The 20555-nt window shown below is 37.3% G+C and overlaps 1 protein-coding gene across 3 annotated transcripts in view; it reads right to left on the bottom strand.

Annotated features, from left to right (window-relative positions):
* The window catches only part of rap1gap2a (RAP1 GTPase activating protein 2a), a 116345-nt gene that overhangs the window by 86413 nt on the left and 9377 nt on the right, over window positions 1-20555 (bottom strand). The window contains exons 1-2 of one of the 3 annotated variants that reach the window (XM_026934705.3): window positions 10648-11227; window positions 5043-5078 (exon numbers count right to left, since the gene is read on the bottom strand). In XM_026934705.3, the coding sequence (XP_026790506.1) occupies window positions 5043-5078; window positions 10648-10691 (80 nt within the window). In that variant the 5' untranslated portion in view covers window positions 10692-11227. Of the gene's footprint in view, window positions 1-5042; window positions 5079-10647; window positions 11228-20555 lie in introns of those variants that run through there. The other 2 variants (XM_053239591.1, XM_026934707.3) reach the window with 2 other exon arrangements.

Genomic DNA, 20555 nt, shown 5'->3' with positions numbered 1-20555 from the left:
AACCACTGATGTCTCAAAGATGCATAAAGAAAATAAAGTGCTGATCAATAATCAATATATCAATGTTATGACATCCCTAACTTAAACACAATTAGGAATATTAATGCCATTAATATTAAGGCCACTTTTTATACTTCGACTTTTTCTGCTTGCACTAAAATGGGATGATGGACTAAACTGTACTAAGGATCCATTTTCAAAATGCAATTAGGACACTGTCTATGTGGAAATATGGAAGTATTTTCCAGACTCAAAACTAATTGCAAATTGTATTTGTATGTATGCAAATCACATTAATCTTTGCATTTTTTTTTACACAAACATACAATGTCTGTCAAATGGAAAAGCAAAGTCCATTTGCAATTGCATGTCTTACGAGTTATGACCCTGTCATAAAGAAATATCTATTTGCTATTTCACTTCCTTGGCAATAGGATTTTAAAAAGTGTGCATCATTCATTAATAAATGTAGAAAAAAACATTAATGTTAGTGCTGTCTAATTGTTGTGGTATAAACACTTTGGGATGTGCTGTTGTAGGAAAATAATCAACTTTGGGGTGGTAACAGTAACTCCACTTCATCACACCACCGTGTCATTGATTATTTTCCTCTCAAAACATGTCCCCAAGTGTTTTATTCCCTACGTATTATATTACGTTGTGGACTGGTAGGCAGGATGTTGCACCTGAAAGTACGGAGTTTGTAAGGGACAGTACTTATAATTTGCGCTCCATCATGTTTGATCATGATGCGTTTGGGGTATGCTCTTAAATAAACGTTATCTTGATCTGGTCTTATGTTCCTTACTGTACCATCCTGTGTATAGTGAATAGTGAAGTCAGTGAGGGCAGTCCTATAGAGAAACTGAAATTATTTCCCAAATGGAACCCATGCTAAAAGATCTTTCCAAACAATGAACTACGCTTTAAGAAGAATAATGCCCTTGCAGAGTTTGTTAATAACACAGTCATTATAACATGACATCCTTGTCATTTGTCTCCAGTTAATAGCTGCACATGGCAGGAGATAATTATATTGCCGCTCACGTGATGTGATTTTTTACGACAGCATAAGCAGTTTTATGAAGAGAAGGCTTTATTTAGGTGTCAGAAAATTCATGTCACATCTGCAGCCAACTAACTCCATCACTTCAGCAGGAAACTCTGTGAATTCCTCTGTGGAGGAGAGTCTGGCTGTGTCCAAGATGGTGTCTTACTCCCTATTCGCTATAAACAGCAAAGTGTATTTTTACTTTTCAATGGTTGATTTGGATACAGATTGGGGAAACAAATCTGTTGTAGTACATCTGGGACTTACAGTATATAAGTGAACTGCATATCCTACTTTCTTTTTTGCATATTCATATATTCTTGCCAGGGGTGCTTGTGTTAGCCAAATTGTTAGCCTGTGCAGAGAAAATTATAAATGTAAGAAACAATTATAAATGTAAGTCAAATATCATCTTAGAAATCTTGTCAGGTTTGCTCATGCTAGCCAGCTGGTTAACCATTGTAGAGAAAATTACAACATTTATAAATAAAACTCAAAAAAATAGTCTCAGAAATCTTGTCAGGTTAGCTAATGCTAACAGGCTAGTGAGCTAGCATTAATACTGAAGATTAGAAGCATTTGTGAATGACTTCACACAAATCAAGTCACTCATTTTAGCTAGATAGCTAGTGTTAGCAGTGAGAATTATGAGTATTTATGAATAGTACTTGTCAAGTTAGCTCATGATAGCTAACTACCACTACAAGATTATGAATATTTGTGAATATAACTTTTAAAAATCCTCTAAGAAATCCTGCCAGGTTGGATAATGTTAGCTAGATAGTTCGCTCTATCAGTGGCAAATCCTGTCAGGGCAAGCTAGCATTAGCAGTAAAGATTAGAAATATTTGTGACTATAACTTTAAAAATCCTCTCAGAAATCACATATTAGCTAACTGGCTAGCAAAATTTGTGAACATGCTTGTGAATATATGAAAGCCAATGACTGCCTTTTAATTTGACTTGGAAGAGAGTAGCAAAATATAGCATATAAAAATATATGTTTGTTTATTATAATTTTTGCCTGTGTAATTCTGATCTCACCCGAGGTATCCAAAATGAGCTCTGTAACAACAAGCCACTGTTCTATGAAGCTCTCTGTTCAAAGGTTCCACAATATACCGTACATAAGTATAGTCATTGTACTGCTATATATATATATATATATATATATATATATATATATATATATATATAGCAGATGTGTGTATATAGCAGCACAATGACTATACGTATGTATGGTATACTGTGGAACCTTTGAACAGAGATATATATTGCAATGTGTATTAGTACAGTGACAATAGGCTACTTTATTCATTCTCATGATGCCCATATATGGACTCAGACATGCCCACATTCTAATCTATGGCTTTTAAGCCACACCCACACACTCACTCACAGCTGCTCTCAATATCAAATACAGACTCAAAAATACCCTTCTGTAGTTTGCAATCAAAAGCGACAATGCTTTAATATGTGAATAGGACTACATAAAAATAATTTCAACCAAGTAACAGAAAACAAAACAAAAAAAGGTTTAAGCTAGTTCATCTTTCAGCTACGTGTTCCCTTTGGTTTCTTATCCTTCATTGCTTTTTTATGAATCTCTGAACCTGAGAGCAATTTTGCTGCAGGCTATTTCTGCTTTAAAAAAAGAAAAAATAAAGAAAAACATGCATGTCCCTGAGCAAACTAGTGGTAATACACACACACACACACACACATAAAACAGCATAAAACACCAGTACGTTTTAAACACAATCACATCTCATCGTCTGAAGCAACTACACACCACTCACCAGATTTTGCGAGGCATCTTTAGCAAAGAGAGTGAAGAGCAACAGCAAGAGACATGGATCGTCTATGTGCTTGCACTGACTTCACACACACACACACACACTCTTTCTTTCTCTCTCTCTCTCTCTCTCTCTCATCTCTCATGCACTTTTTAATAATTCAGACAGCACTTATCTTTATTACATAGACAAAAGCTCTGGCATAAACAGCCACACACACACACGCGCACACACACACACACACACACTTGATTATGCTGCATATCTGAATGCTTCTCAGTGCAGCAGGTTAAAAACAGACAACTTGCTTTGTAGTGTCAATCAAAGGGGACGAGATCTTTGGTAACAACAGCCTGCTTACACACACACACACACACACACACACACACACACACTTGTATACTGATTTCCATAGATCCTGACAAGGAAAGGGATCTATTGTAGTGTTAATGAAAATTTTAGGACACATTATAAAATCTGAAAAAGAGCACACATATTACATCATACACACAGCATATGATTTATGTACACAAACTGCATTTTTTTTGGTTTTTTTGGAAACAAGGAAAAAGGCTGGAACAAAAGCCTCTAGAAACACCTGTGCCCACTCATATCGGCCAGCTTTGATGTTTATCTCTCTGTTCTTCGTCTTCATCTCCTTTCATTATGAAACCTGATCCTAAGCTGAGAAAACGGGGAAAAAAAAAAAAAAACGCAACAATATGGCATGTCACATGTTCAGATTTCTCTCCCACCTTACATGTATCTATTACAGGGTGTGCTCTTATCACAAAGTGCTTTATACCACAGCAACTTGCCAATGATTATAATTTTTTATTTAGTAATGAACGATGCATTGTGTTTATAGTTACATTTATTGCTGTGGAACTTTCACAAGACAAGTGAGTTCCCGTTATCACGTACGATATAGCAGCTATAAACAGTCATTCCCTCACCACCTTCTCTTTTATCTCTCTCTCATAGTTAAAAAGACAAAAAACACAGCTTGTCATGGTACAGAGACACCACAAAGCACAAGCTGACACTGAAGACTCCTTCCATAAATGTTAAATAAGCATCTCCTTACAAAAAACTTCACCTTATCAATGATCTGTTTTTCTTTATTAAATAGCAAACAGGGTTTTTTTAATTTATTATTACGCTTTAATAATAAATTATGTGAAGTGTCTTAGGTACAAGTCCATGTGACTGAGTTGTTACGTTACTATTAGAAATGTAATAATAACATATTCAAAAATTAATCCACACCTTCCGACCAATCAGATTCAAGAATTCAACAATAAACTAATATGAAGTGTGTGATCACAGGCGTCTTCACCAAGACGAGATAAAATCAAACCAATCTGCTAAACTAAGATCATGACACATCTTTTGTGGTGGAAATGCATGAAATGGGTCCGGATTAGGCGCCATCTTCCATATCAGCAGTGAGAGGGAATTAGATTTTCCTCTTTGGTCTCTCTATTACGTTTATATTCTGTTTGGCTATTTTTTTAATTGAGGCATAAGTGTGTATGTGTGCGTGTGCGTGTGTGTGTGTATGTGTGTGTGCCTTATGTGGCTCTACAAATGTTTCATTATATCCTTTCTTTCTATTCTTAGTAGTCAGGACTGGAAAATACTGGAGTACTTTGACTTCATTAATATACTTATAGTATTAATTTGGTATATTTATACTTTAATTGAGTATTATTGAAAATGAATACTTGTACTCATATAACATAACTTGTTACTCACTTGTAACATAATTATATTTCCAAGGAAAAAACAGCACGTTTTACTTTAGACCTAGCATTTTTATTTAGACCTTAAAAAGGCTCTTTACAAATCTCAAAGATCTGCTTTCAGTGTAGCCAATGACTGTACACTGTATATCAGTAGAATGTGCTCCTAACATCTTATTTACATTTTACTTTAAAGCATCCAGTCAAATTCATTAATGTCGGAAATAAAACTATCAAGAATCATGTCGATCCATCATCTGCTGCGATCTTCTTAATTTCGTCAGTTAAAGGTATTTACTATTTAATACACCACTACATTTAAAAGTACATTTTTTGGCTGCATACTTTCACTTTTAAATGAGCAGGATTTTGACACATCTATACTTTCACTTAAGTATAATTTCTCTGCACTTTGTCCAACCCTCATAGTACGTAAAGTTGACGACTCACCTGGCTTTCAGAGCTGCAACACTGGGCTTGTCGATCCTAGAAAGAGAAAGAAAGAGGGAATATTAACACTCTTATAAACCTTGGGCTAGAAAGAAACATGCTCATATAATCACTCCTGTGATTATAACAAAAAATATTATGCCTAATCTGTTAATTAACTCTTAATTGCTATTCATTCATTCATCTTCAGTAAGCGTTTTATCCTGGTCAGGGTCGCGGTGGATCCGAAGCCAATCCCAGAAGTACTGGGTGTGAGGCAGGAATACACCTTCACCTTCACCATCTCTGGGCACTATGCAATCATACATTCACAGGGGCAATTCAGACTGGCAAATCCACCTACTGGTATGTTTTTAGGAGGTAGGAGGAAACCAGAGAACCCTGAGGAAACCCACACAGACACAGGGACAAACTCAACATAGATAGTCACCTGAGCTTGAACTCCAGACCTGGAGCTGTGAGGCAGCATCACTGAATCACCCTGACTGCTATTAATTGATAAATAATAATCAATTGCTTAATCATTTCTGGAAGAAACCTATATGACATAAAGCTGTCATTAATTTAAGAAATAACATATCTATGAAATTATGTGTATTTTATAGTATGTGAGATAAAACAAGACAGAAATTGAGTATTTTTCAGACTGGATGTTAAAAATACAGTCTGCACAATCATAACATTGCTGCAGATTCCAATTATAAATAGAATTCACATTGAGAGTGGATGTGTGTAATAAGAATGGATGTCTATTGGGTTTATGGTTTAACAATGCCTGTAAGATTATATATATAATCACAAATTAAGACTGACATGGATTGAATTATTAGATATAAAATAATTCATTCATGTAGTTTTACACCATCTTTTGATGTGATTTATTTAAACAGAAGTAGACTTTAATAGTGTGCATACACAAAGTTAGAAATGAGACAGGATTTTAATACCATCAGGCCTTGCGCTATGATGAAGACTCAAAAAGAGGTGTTATAAACACATTTTTGGACCAAAGTGTGTTTGAAAATCCCTTGTCGTTGACAGATTAGGAATGTCACACCCTGTTTTTTGCCACGTCACCCATGTCAGCACAGGCAAATTTATTTCTGTCAAAGGAAAAAAATTGTTTACACTCAAAAAAATGAGCAAAATGCTGAAATTCTAGCAGCAAATTATGCATAAAAATTCGAACTCTGAGTTGTGTTGAATGAAGGGAGGTGTAGAGATGAATTAAGCTGCATTGCCATGGTTACAGTTTTGACGCAGGCTTCCGATCAACATGGTGTGTGTGTGTGTTTGTGGTCTGTGACCGTGAGAAGTGGGGAGTGGACAGTTGACCAGTGAATGTGTGTATATGTGTGTGGGCATGTTTTGATATCAGTGTGGGGACCAAATGTTATCTTTTGGCTACTGAGGTTAAAATTAGAGTTACATTTAAGTTATTAAAATTAGCAGCATTAATCATTCTAGCAATGGAAGGTCCTTACAAGCATAGTAAGACAAGTGCGTGTGTGTGTGTGCGTGCGTGTGCGTGCGCGCGTGTGTGTGTTCACATTATCTAACACTTTCCATATTAAAATTTCACACACTATAGAATTATACAAAGGATGTGTAATCACAGAGATGACACACGGGAAAACACGCAGCCTACAGACGTCATGTGACACGCTAGAGGAGGCAAAACTAAAGCCTTGAGACAAACTTGTGATATTCTCGTCAGGAATCTGTGGTGATCTGGGTGTGCTCTGAGATTTCATTACTTTTGTAATAATCATGTTTTGAGTGTGTGTGTGGTTTCTAGCCTATAAATACACTGAGCTCAAAGCAAGACACACCGATCTCATGCTAGAACATGAAAATCACGTGCAATGTTAGCTGGTATGTTAGGTTAAAAATGTGAGAGATTTAAACTGATGTTTAAGGAATAACACACATTTGGGGTTGTGCTGTTATAGGAAAATAATCAACCAGGAAGGTGATTATTTTCCAGTAAAAGCACATCCTGAAGGGTTTGATTCCTTGTACACCCCAGCAATTTGCTAGTGATTACAGTGTTTTATTTACTAAAGAATGAGACATGATCATTTTTATCCATTTATAGTTACATTTAATGTTGTGGAACACCCAGTATCACTTACGTTATAGCAGCCAAGACTTCTCAACTCAATCTGATATTCTCGTCAGGAATCTCTGATGATGCGGTGTGCTGTGAGATCTCTTTACTTTTGTAACAATGTGTTTGAATGTGTGTGTGTGTGGGTGCATGGCTTCTAGCCTTTGCTATAAATAGCTGAGCATGGCCAAGAGCATGGCGTGCAGTTTAGAAAGAGAACATTGTGTCATGGAATCGCAGCGATTCAAATTTGTCTGGCCCTAATGTGTTTTTCTCCTTCATAAACTCCCTGGCTCCTGTTACCTCATCATCTCTCATCACTGCCAAGCCATCAGTGTGTGTGTGTGTGTGTGTGTGTGTGTGTGTGTGTGTGTGTGTGTGATAAGATCAGTCTTTTTGATTACCAAATAACCAGTGAGTACACACAATGCGAAACAGGGACGCAGCTAAAACTGCAGCACAGCTTGTTCAATTTCCTGCTCCGCTCGTCTCACTAGATAAGGTAAATAAAGCGAAACTGTGTTTTAGCTTTGTTCAAATAATAGCAGATGGATTCCACAATACATCCCTGTTGTCGAATGAAAGACTTTTATGGATGAATAACGACTACCCCGGGTGAGACGCAATCTCTGTTTCTCTACATATAATCTCACAGAATAGCGACAGAAATCGAAATAGATAGAAATATAATCTCACACACACTTATCAACACACCTGTGTGTTCATTTAGGAAGATTCATTTTGGTTCCTTTTAACACAACGACTGTGTTACAAGGTCTACCAGGATGATCCTAGAGTTTAACCCATAGAGAAGCTCAGCCCTGGTGAGAATGTATGATATGCAAACTACAAGGAAATAAAAAATATTTGTGCAGCTGACACATAAAGAACACATTCGAATATCACATATCACCATCAGCAAATATGTAAAGTTAGTTGTCATGGAAGGTTAAAAATAAAACAGAGGAAATGAAGTAGAGTTATTGTTACCACCCAGCTCTGCTTTTTTTCCCAATAACAGCAAATTCGGAAGTTTTTTTGTTCCTCTTATACAGCAGCAATTTGCCAACACTTACATTTTATTTTACATGTAAAGATGTGTAAAGTTCATGATGTAAGTTAGTTCCTGTTATCACTTAGATTATATCAGCTATAACCAGTCGTTCCCTCACTTTTTATTAAAGTTAATAAGAAAAAGAACGCAGTTTGTCATGTTGCCGAGAAATGAAATCATAATCCTAGCATAATCTCCTATGTCATAAAACTTAAAGTTACAGTGAAATAAACGTCTCCTCATAGAAAACTTAACCAAATCAATGATTGTATGTTTTTTAAATGTGGTTATTTGAAGTGTCTGCCATGCAAGTCCCCGTTTATTTAGTTGTTACTATAGAAAGGATAACGTATTAGAAAGAGCACATCAATATAAACATGCATCACGACACCCATACTGTTAGCTACTGTTACCACCCCGAAGTGGATTGTTTTCGTTATAACAGCATGGTCTGGATTGCGTTATTCCACTTATACCACAGCAATTTGCCAAGGATTACAATTTTTCATTTAATAAATGTTTTAACAGTTTACAGTTAAGATTCAATATTGTGGAACATTCGAGAAACAAGTTATCACTTACATTATAGTTATGATAAACAGTTGTTCCCCCAGCATCTCATTTTCTTTCTCTCTCTCTCTCTCTCTCAAAAACCTTCGCTTTTCATATTACCAAGAAACCAGAAAGCATAAACTCTTCTGTCCTGAAGATTTTCCTGTCCTGGGAAATTTTACAAAGCACCTTCAGTGTTACTAAGAGCTGACACTTGAGATTCTTTCCATAAATGTTAAATAAACGTCTCACCACATCAACGATTATGCGTTTTACTTTGTTAAACAGCAAACATGTCTTTTAAATCCACTCATTATTAGTCAATGTGGAGCGAACACTGTACACGTCCCTGTGTATGAGCTGTTGCTATAGAAACAATAACATATTAGAACAAGTGCATTAATATTAACCTGTCGTTCATGTTATAGCCGGGACTACCATCCACGCCGTGCTGTTATTAAAAATAATGCACACCTTCTAACCAATCAGATTGTAGAACTGATCCGTGCTGTGGTGAAAAGAAAATTAATCAACAATTTATTCACTGATCAGCCATAACATTAAAAAAACACCTGCTTAATATTGTGTAGGTCCCGCTTGAGCCACCAAAACAGCTCTGACCCGTTGAGGCATGGACTCCACAAGACCTCTGAAGGTGTGCTGTGGTATCTGGCACCAAGACATTAGCAGCAGATCCTTTAAGTCCTGTAAGTAGTGACGTAGAGCCTCCATGGATCGGACTTGTTTGTCCAGCACATCCCACAGATGCTCGATCAGCTTGAGATGTGGGGAATTTGGAGGCCAAGTCAACACCTTGAACTCTTTGGCATCTTCCTCAAACCATTCCTAAACAATTTTTTCTATCATAGCCAGCATTAATTTTTTCAGCAATTTGTGCTACAGTAGCTCTTCTGTGGAATCGGACCAGACAGGCTAGCCTTCGAGCCCCACACGCATCAATGAGCCTTGGGCACTCATGACCCTGTCGCTGGTTCACCGGCTGTCCGTCCTTGGCCCACTTTTGGTAAGGACTAACCAATGCATACCAGGAACACCCCATAAGACCTGCCGTTTTGGAGATGCTCTGACCCAGTCGTCTAGCCATCACAATCTGGCCCTTGTCAAAGTCGCTCAGATCCTAACGCTTGCCCATTTTTCCTGCTTCCAACACATCTACTTTGAGAACTGGCTGTTCACTTGCTGCCTAATATATCCCACCCCTTGACAGGTGCCAAAGTAATGAGATACTCAACGTTATTCACTTCACCTGTCAATGGTTTTAATGTTATGGCTGATCGGTGTATTTAAAATAAGTGCAGGAAAGCAAGACTACAGAATATGATAAATAGTATGAAAATATGTAAAATGGTATCAAAATATGATAAACAGTATGGAAATATGTAAAACAGTATAAAATATGATAAACAGAATGAAAATATGTAAAACAGTGGCAAACTATGATTAAAAATAAAGTAACAGTAGCTGAAGTGTGATATTAATTAAGGCAATTTTCAGGAGTGCATGTATTTTTAATTAATTTTTGTTGTTGTTCAGACAGTCAAATAACCTTTTATGCTCCTTTACATTTTCAAACCCAAAGAATTTTTGATTCAGTAATCATATGCAAAAATATTAAGCAAATGTTATATTCTAAACATGAAAACTATCCACTAAATTATTTGAAGTTTAGTTGTTTAAACTAGCAATCTGCTCTGAAAAACCTCTAAATCCCTGACTCTAGGGTAGCTACAACACACTGAAGTCCATCAAACTCTAACTCACCACATCAGAAAGTCAAACATTTAAATATTAAACTCGAATCTAATCAGAACAGAACTGGGGCCACTGTGAGTCAGTGTATTTTATCAAGGCCAGAAAATGGAACGTACCATCCAAGTCCCCCGAAAGACACACTCCTCTTTCTCCTGAGCATGCTGACTGCACCAGCTGGGACCAGCTCCCACACACACACTTTCTCACACACTCTCGCTTGGTCTCGCACCTCACCTGTACACGCTGACGCACGACTGTGCACTTTTAGAGGGCGAGAGAGAGAGAAAGTGAAGGGAGGGGCAAATGTTTGAGTTTCTTTTGTAGGAAGTCTTTGGCTTTTCTCTCTTTCTCTCTTGTTCTCTATCACTCACTATCACTTTCTGACACTTTTCATACTCACTCCATTTCACTGTCTGACTATGACTGTAGATTTATTTTAATAAATTCAGCCAAGCAGAGAAATGCAGCAAAATACATTTCAATGGCTGCAGTGAGTGCAAAAGTTTGTGCCCCCAATGCTTTCTGGGTGGAAAATGGAAGCTTGTACCTTATGTATCTCTATATAATTGATAGAAATGAAAAATGAAATCTGGGTGTACCTTGTTGTATAAGAAAAACAGCAATCCAAAAATGTGACAACAGAAATGTTTTCAACAGAAAATAATGTCCATTTTTTGAAAAGGCATGTCAAGAAGAATGTGCATGGAGGTAGGCTATAGTGACACTAATATTTACGAGAGAGAGAATATAAAAAATAGTAAAAGTTTGCACCCATAGATGGCTCCCGGACTTTAAGGAGTTAATATCTTAATATAGTACAACCAACACTGGGACGTGTTTTATGTTCATGTTGCCAAAACAAACAAAAATGGAGAATATGAGGTAAAGGTCATGGGTCAGACACCTACTGCGCATGCCCAGTGTGCTGTTTTCCATTGTTGTGGATGGGAAATTTTGGTAAATGGACTGAAAAGTTAAAAAAAATGTTAGTGTGGACTTGAACTAAGGCTTGAACTCACCCAAACAATGTAAACTCAAAATTACTCGCGCTAAATCATTTTGAAAGTGCCAAAATATAATACATTTCTCCAGATGTGTCAGAAAAACACTCATAAACTACAATTTCAAACACCCCTACAATGGACTTGACTTATTGACGCTGCCTCAAGTTTGACATTACATATGCAGTCACTGTAAAGAGGAAATATAAGTAAGAATTAGCTAACTTAGTCTTGTCTTGTAACTAAAATACAACCTTGTTAACCAGCACACACATTCATCATTTTACAGTTTCATACTAAATTTACGTAGAAAACTGTAAAATGATGAATCCAACTGACTGGCTTGAATGACCAGTCCTATGGCAAGTGTGGTCCGTAGTTTCTTCAGTTCCCCGCTCACAACTTTAGTTATTGATGTCAAAAATGGAAGAAAACATATAACCATGGTTTCATCTTATTTTGCCACATGTTTTGCTAAAATACCAACAAAGCTAGTACATGTCATGTAATTCCTCATTTTTGAGACATTTTGTTTAATTTATATAGTCATACGATTGTGCATTTTCTGATCTCAGACCTGTCTCTGCCCCGTCCTGTCATTGGTCTATCTCCCTCCTGTGTCTTGATTGTACTCTGTACCTGTGTGTACCTGCTTTTAGTTCATTCCTGATTATTTAGGTTAGTTAAGCCTTTCTGTGTCTTTACTCCAACACAAATTTTTATCATGTCTCCATGCTTCCTCATTTCACTGGTTTCGTATTTCTAATTCTGAGTACTTCCTGGTTTAGACTCTCAGATGTTTTCCTATTTTGTCGTTATGGATTGCCTGTACCTTGACCAATGGTACAAATTATGATGGTGAATTTGCCTGAATAAACAGCATGCTAAGTTTACACACTTGCGCCAGCTTCATTATCTTCATACACGTTACAGTATGAAGCCTAGCATGCACATCAAACATTAACTCATTTTAAACAACAGTGGTGTGTGTATATATCCTACGTATATATCCTACAGTGGGCGCCAGGCTATACATTTGGCTACTACTGATTCTTATCAGAACTAAAAAAAAAGGGACAACAGTATCAGTCGTCGCATGCCCACAAGAGACTACAAGCGACACGAGTGACTTGTCACTTGCTAGTGTGATTAATTGATCTGCTGTATCTCCAGCTGAGATTGCAAATTGAATGATTACATTGTGAGTGTTGGAGGAATTCCAGCAGAGTGCAATTCAATCTGCAGAGGAACAGGAGCATGTTTCACTCTGCTGTGTTCTAAGCATGTCACAGAGAATTCAAACGCCACCACTCTCTTCATTTCCTTCCTTTAAGAGCGACGTGCTCCTCTCTGATGTGCCGATATGGTCTTCTGATCAAAGCCACTGTTGCGATTTGAATGGAAACACATCGTCTGATTCACTCCAGCTCAGGACAGCTGAAGTGCTCGGGATAGATAATGGATGATGATCGTCATTGTGGACGCACATCCTCTTCACTCTCCTTCTGTTCCCTCTCTCAGGGGATTAATGCTGGATGTGTCAGAACATCGATCTGTGTGTTAATGAGATGAGGAGCATCAATTGAACTTTTCTCTTTAGCCTGTTGGAGGGGGTGAGACCTTTCATGGCTCGCAGTCTTTTCACAAGAGCAGTTCTTGATTGATTAATGAGACTTAAATGGCATGTAGTAATGTCACGCCTATAAATACACACACATACACACACAGAGGTGCATTCTGTCGGGGTGAGTCAGACCAGAACCAATAAGTGTATCTACATGAGGAAAATGTAATCAATAAAGCTTTGTGCTGTAAAAGCATGCAAGCACGTTTTTCATCTGTAGACACTCCTTACTTACACAAAACAAATATCTGACAATAACAGCCCAGTGGTTCTCGTGCTATCATTTGATCGCCTGTAGTGGAATGAGAAGAGAAATGCTCACCAATAACTTAGCAGGTATTTATTTTAAATATACTGTATACTTTTAATTCATTCATTTTCCTTCCACTTTTCCTGGTTATGGTTGTGGTTGTAGTGGCAGCGGGCTGAGAAAGTCAGTCCAGACTTGGTCAGTCTATCCCCTTCCACTGATTCCAGCTCCTCCTGGACGATTCCCAGACATTCCCAGAGAAACCACATGGGCCCAGGGTTTGTCCCAGGGTCTACGTCCAGTAGGTAGTTAAGGTAGTCAAAAAACATGAACTAGATCCTTTTGATTTGGAGGAGCAGCGTCTCTACTCCGACTTCTTCACTTTTTGGTCATTACCCCCTTCTCTTGACCTTGGATGAGGACAAGGACATAAACGGGCTAATTGCATTCCACGTTATGACGCATTTCCGTATTGAAAAGTCAGTACAGTGTACAGTACAATCAGTTCATAGTATTGTCAGTACAAGGAGACAGCAACTTCATGTTTCTCTAACTATTATTCCTATATTTATATAAGGTATTTGTGCTATATATTATACCTATATACTGTATTCTTATATTCATAGCTGTGTATGTATGGCAAAGCATACATCTTGAAACCTTTCTTCAGATTGCTGAAGAAAGTATTACATATTAGTATTCTTATATATCTGACCAATGCCATTGACGTTCATCTTCAGGAGCTCTTGCAGACAATGATTGTCAAATAGCACCATTGTGAGTGTAACGAAAAGAGCCTAAAACCCATCACCGTGAGCCACTGAAATAACCTGACCTGATGTGTTTGTCAATTTCCCAAGGTCCATTCAGATCATGGCAAAAACAACATCATCCGCAAATAACATGGATGTTTTTCATCCAACAAAACGCACAAACAGTAGAGGAAACAAGAAACATCCTTGATGGAGTCTGACACCAAACAGTTTATGTAGTTTATATATCCACAAATATAGGCAGGCAATTTTATATGTGTCATGTATTGTTGCGTGTTGTCACGTCAGCACCAGTTTTGGCCACCTTGGACTTCATTTCCCATCAGCCCTCACAGACTATGCTTATTTTGCTCAACTTATGACTCTTGTTTTAACTCTGTTTGTCTTGTATTTTAATAAAAAGCCTGCACATGCATCCACTGTGCATATCTAACATGTATATGATGGTTTATATTAGTAAATACAGTATATTTTCGGTATAATGTATAATATTGTAAAAGATGCATTCTACTGTAGGAAGGCTATTGTATACTAAAATGCATGTGATGGTTTTATTTGCATTGTGATTTTAATATAATAATCTTACAGTATACATTCACATTACACAGCATTAAATTGACTTTGAAGACAAAACTTGTATGTCATATGCAAGTAAGATAAGCTTTACTCATACATAAATACAGAGAGAGAGAGCGAGAGGGAGGGAGAGAGAGATACAAAGACAGGGGAGAGAAAGAAAGAGACAGACAGTGAGAGAGAGACAGACAAAGAGATAGAGAGAGACAAAGACACAGAGAAGTGAGAGAAGGAAAGAGACACATAGAGAGGGACAATGGAAGAAACAGAGAGAAAAACAGAAGAAGAGACGAGGTGAGAGAAGGAGAGAGGCACAGAGAGATGGACAGAAAAAGACAGACACAGAGGCACAGAGAGAGAGATACACAGAGAGGGAAGAGAAAGAAAGAGACTGAGAGGGGGAGAGAGAGAGAGAAAGGGAGAGACCGAGAGAGATAGTTAGAGAGAGACACAGGGAGAGAAAGAGAGAGAGAAGGGAAGAAACAGAGATAGTGGCAGAGAGAATTGGCACCCTGCCAGAGACTCAATCCTCTCAAGGTTAATCATAAAATACAGATGAGGGGGAGGAAAGGAAGGAAAGAATGAGAAAGGAAGAGCCAGGCAAGGACGAATGATAACTGAACCAAACTGGTGATTATGCAAGTGTGCTGCAAGTTTGACTTTAGCCACTGCAGTCTAGGATTTGATTTGATTTGATGAACAGAATCTATGGAAGATTTTTTTTTTTTTTTTTTTTTACACATGAGCAAAATAACATGTCTTGTCTGTTTTCCCAATTTGCCTTAATGAATATTTCTATTTAAAAATACAAAATAGAGGACAGAATGTAACAAACTGTGAGAGGCAGGATGCAAGTGCATAAACTCAGCATATGTTTTATTAAAATGTATCCAAGAATCATAACCAAGAGTTCATAGCAGGGGTCAGACGGAGTAATCATGGGCATTTCCATATTTGCAGGTCAGGGACACAAGCATGGGTCAAAAGCAACAAGAATACAAAAACAGGGGTGCATAGAGACAATGGCTTGATAAAACACCAGCGACAAGAGTTGGGCCTCATTTATCAAGCTGGATACAAACTGATCTATTCATAAATCGTTCATAGGTGCATTTACACAAGAAAATTGGCATTCAAGAAAATCCCATAATTTCAGAAAAACATTCGTATCCAACTCATACTCCTGAGTGTGTGTAAATTTATGTATAAGAAGACTAACTTGTATAAACATTTACTAATCAGCTTCAAATCATATAAATTGCGATGAGATTATACTGTGTATATAAGTTTAAACAACCTATGTTTTTTTCAGTTACACACACAAATTTAATGAAACATTTGTGAAATCCAGATGTTTCCTATTAATGGCTTTAACTAACGAAATATTAAATATGATAAAATAAAGAAAGCAACAAACATAATTAATAAATTAATAATTAATTTGATTAAAGAGCAGATAAAATAAAATTCAATTATGAATTAACACAAATTAAGACAAATAAGACCAGTCATTTGATTAAGAATGCCACTGTATAAAAGGAGGAGTGTATATCACTTCCGTTTGCCACACAAGCTCTTTTTTTAATGCTGTGAAACACTTTATTAGAGCCAGCATTAAGTGGCCGATAAGTGACCGATCTGGTATGTCTCAAGCTCTAATGTGCCGTATACTCCCCAGTGTGCTGCACACCATTCGCTTTTTGTGGACACGCATTCTTCTGCTTTTCTAATGTGGGAAGCCACAAGGGATTTCTGTCCAAGAGTCACTGAAACACTTCGCTTTGAATGAAAAAAATTGCAGATTCTCTGCGTGTTGAGTTGTTCAATCAGCGTTTCTGAAACTATTGTAAATCCAGTGGAAATTTTTAGTTCGGTTTGTTTTACTCAAACATTTACACACAACATTACTAAAAGACTGATAAATGAGGCCTACTGACACACAGAGGAGATAAGAAGGCAAACTCATCAGGAGCCAAACACAGAACAGGTGAACACACTCGGGTAACAAAGCAATGACAGAACAGGGGTGAAGACAGAGACTAGAACAGAAATAAAGGCATAAGTGTACAGTAAACAACTGCACATTGAGAATACAAAACAAAACACATGATGCGAATCTCAGTGGAAAACACAAAGCACACTAACAATGGGAAATCATTAAGTAATTCAAATAGATGAATTTAGCATTAATAGTGTTTACTGCAACCTCAGAATATTTTGTGCAAATTAGTACAACCAAAGGGCAGGTTATTATGACTTTGTATCTCAAAGTAATGAGAATTATGACTCATTACTAATGCAGAAAGTTGATTTTATTTATATATATAAATTATTTTATATAATTTTTTTTTTCACCGCACATTCAAACTTCTGATTAGAACAAAGTTCAAAAAGTTAATTGTTAAAATTTTCCTTATAACCAGAATGCAGAATGAGAGTGTATACACTCTTTTATTTACTGTATTATCATATTTTGAAAAGACGTATTATTGTATTATTAAGCACTTAGTTTCACTCTTCAAAGAGTCTCGTCAAAATTCCAACCTTGCTGCAGCTTTTATGAATAATTATCACACCAAATATTCCCTTCATAAAATGCTGTTATTAGAAAATAATCAATGATGGGGTGGAGTTACTGTTACCATCCCAGAGTTGATTATTTTCTAATAAACGCATGTCCTGAAGGGTTTTATTCCTCTTACACCACAGCAATTTGCCATTACATTTTTTTTATCCATTACAATGTTTTTGTCCGTTTATTAGTTGCATTTACTGCTGTGGAATATCTGTGAAACAGGTTAGTTCCTGTGATCACTTACGTTATAGCAGCTATAAACAGTCAGGATATTAGGGCACAGTTATGCTGGTCTCCAGATCAGTTGTGAACACAGTGATGGTGCCATCTATCCTTCAGTGCCTCGATTTAAACACTGCAATTACTCATTAGATTACAGAGAAACAGAGAGATAGACAGAGAGGAGAAAGAGACAGAGAGACGGACACAGAGGAGAAAGAAAGAGAGAGGAGGAAGAGACAGAGAGAAATAGAGTGAGCATCAGAGAAGAGAAAGAGAGAGAGAGAGGCAGAGAGGAAGAAGACAGAGAGAGAGGCAGAGAGGAGGAAAAGACAGCGAGACATACAGAGCAGAAGAAGAAACAGAGAGGAGGACGAGACAGAGAGAGGCAGAGAGGAGGGACAGACAGAGAGGAGAAAGAGACAGAAAGAGAGAGACAGAGATAGTGAGAGTGACAAAGTAGAGGAAGAGACAAAAAGGAGGAAGAGAAAGAGAGACAGAGTGTCAGAGAGGAGGAAGAGACATAAAGGCAGAGAGGAGAAAGAGGAGAGGGAGAGAGAGAGAGAGAGAGAGAGACAGAAACTGGGCTCTGATGTCATGGCTCATAGACTTTATCTTCATCTCCCATCATAACCCTGATGAAGCTCATAGCGATGCGTTCATGCCTTTCCTCTCTTCCACTTCTCTTCAGTTGTACCTACACTCCTCCTGCCATGTTTCACTTCTTCCCCCCTCCATTTATCTGCCCTTTCCCTGTATTTTTTTCCTCATTTTCTCTCCATTCATGGCTCATTAGGTCCTCTGTTGGATGTCGACTGTACAGAAATCTTGCTGAAGCTCACAAACTGCTTATTCTGCCTTGTTGTTTTATTCTCTCTTATCATCCTTTGCTTCCTGGTTTCCTTGCCATTCATCACACTCTTCTTACACTTTCTTGTCTTCTCTCCATTCCTCTCCCCTTTCCTCATGCTTTTCTGTGTTTTCCCCTCCATCTATCAGTTCATCCGTCCTTGTCTCAAATAGTTTCACTCAATTATCTGCCCTTTCCTCACTTTCCTTTTCTTCCCTCATTCTTCTAACCCTCCTCATTTACTCTTCTCCCATTCTTCTCGTCTTGTCTTCCATATTTTATTTCTTCACTCTTCTTCTTTCCTTTCCTCACTTTCCTTTTCTTCCCCAGTTTTCCCTCCTTGTTCTTCCTTTTTTCCTCATTTATCTCTTTCTCCTTCAATCTCCTTTTCTTTCCTCACTTTCCTTTTCATCCCTCATTCTTCTATCCTTTTTTCACTTTCCTCTTCTTCCCTCATTCCTATTTTCTTTTCTTCTGCTTTCTTCATTCTTTTCCTCTTTCCTTATTTTCTTCCTCTTCCCTTATTATCTCTCATTTCTCATTTCCTCTTTCTCCCTCATTCTGCTTCCCTTTCTGTATTTTCCTAATCTTCCCCTTGATCTTCGTTTTCTCTTTCATGTTTTCCTGTCTTCCTCTCTCCATCTGTTTCTTTTCTTTCCTCAGATTTCTTCAGTCATCTGCCCTTTCCTCATGCGCTCCTGTCTTCTTCCTTCAATCGTCTGCCCCATTCCTAATGTTTTCCTATCCTCCTCTCCTTCTCCAATCGTCTATTCATCTCTCCATCCACATTTTCTTATCTCATTTATCCATCCATTTATCCTGTTTTCTCCTCTCTATTCTTCTCCATTTGCTTTTTCTTTCCTTCTTGCCATTCATATGCACTCTGCTTCTGTCCTTCTTTCTTCTTTTCCCTATTTCTCTTTCCTCATATTCTGTTCATTTATCTTTTCATCTGTTCTTTCTTCACATTTTACCATTTTCTTCCCCACTCATCTACATTTTCCTAGTTTCTTCCTCTCTTTTTTTAATTTTCTGTCTTCATCTCTCTATTCATCTGTTTTTTTTTTCTTTCTTTATGTCAGATCCTTAACTCAGCTTCTCTTTTAATCCCTCTGTTAGAAGCTGCTGTTGTCTACTCACACACTTTTCTCTTTCTTTATTATGGATTTTTACTAACACATAGCTGCACTGCGCGCACACACACACACACACACACACACACACACAAATCCAATATTCACAACACCCACCCAACCACCCACTCTCTACTTCCTTACACATGCACACACACACACACACACATACACAGATTCAGTAGCCATATGCGCAACACCCACACACTCATTCCATATTTCTCTGCCGTGCTGTTCTTTCAATTTACACATTTAAATATGATCATTTTTGTGCTGAAGCAACTTTTCAACAACTGCCCACAAATCTACAAGTAAATGTTCAAAAGTAGATTCATCTTTTAGAATCCAGTATATAAACACTATTCTCTGTTCACATGTTCACAAGTAATTTTGCAAAAATCTCATTAGACACAATTGCTTTTAATGCATATAATGTGGTCATTCCTAATGACAAGCTTCAACACAGCCATATGATTCATTATCAGCACACACACACACTGGAAATATTCACTTATGAGTCATATTTAGTTTTAAAAAAAGAGTTCAGTAACTCTTTACATTAAGGTTCCCTTCACTAGGTCCTTTCTTCTGTATTGACTTGGACTTCTCTTGGACATTTTGGCATTTGTACTTGGACTTCTCTCAATCTTGGTAATTAGTCTCGCTAAATATGGTCTTGGTTTTTCACCAAGAGTTTTAAAAATGATGTTCCTGATGTCTGCATAAACTTTAACAAGAAATACATCCTTCTTTTAGAAAACAGCCTAATCATGGCAGCACTGAAGGAATGAAGCCAACAAAATGAAGCCTCTAAAAGGAGTTGATGCTTTTTGGACTTGATCTTGGCTAGTCCTTTTCTTTGACTTGTTTTGAACTTAACCATGGTGGTCTTGACTACAGCCCTACCATTAACATAAGTTACTGCATTACTTTATTATTTTTTTTATAAAACAGACTCTAAAATTTTATTAAGCTGAGTTCAAAGCCATTGTATAATCCATGATATACGCACACCTGTAATGG

The sequence above is a fragment of the Pangasianodon hypophthalmus genome, chromosome 14, assembly GCF_027358585.1.
Source record: "Pangasianodon hypophthalmus isolate fPanHyp1 chromosome 14, fPanHyp1.pri, whole genome shotgun sequence".
NCBI classification, from domain to species: domain Eukaryota; kingdom Metazoa; phylum Chordata; class Actinopteri; order Siluriformes; family Pangasiidae; genus Pangasianodon; species Pangasianodon hypophthalmus.
Note: the sequence above shows the minus strand (reverse complement) of the source record. Positions and strands in the feature narration are given on the sequence as shown.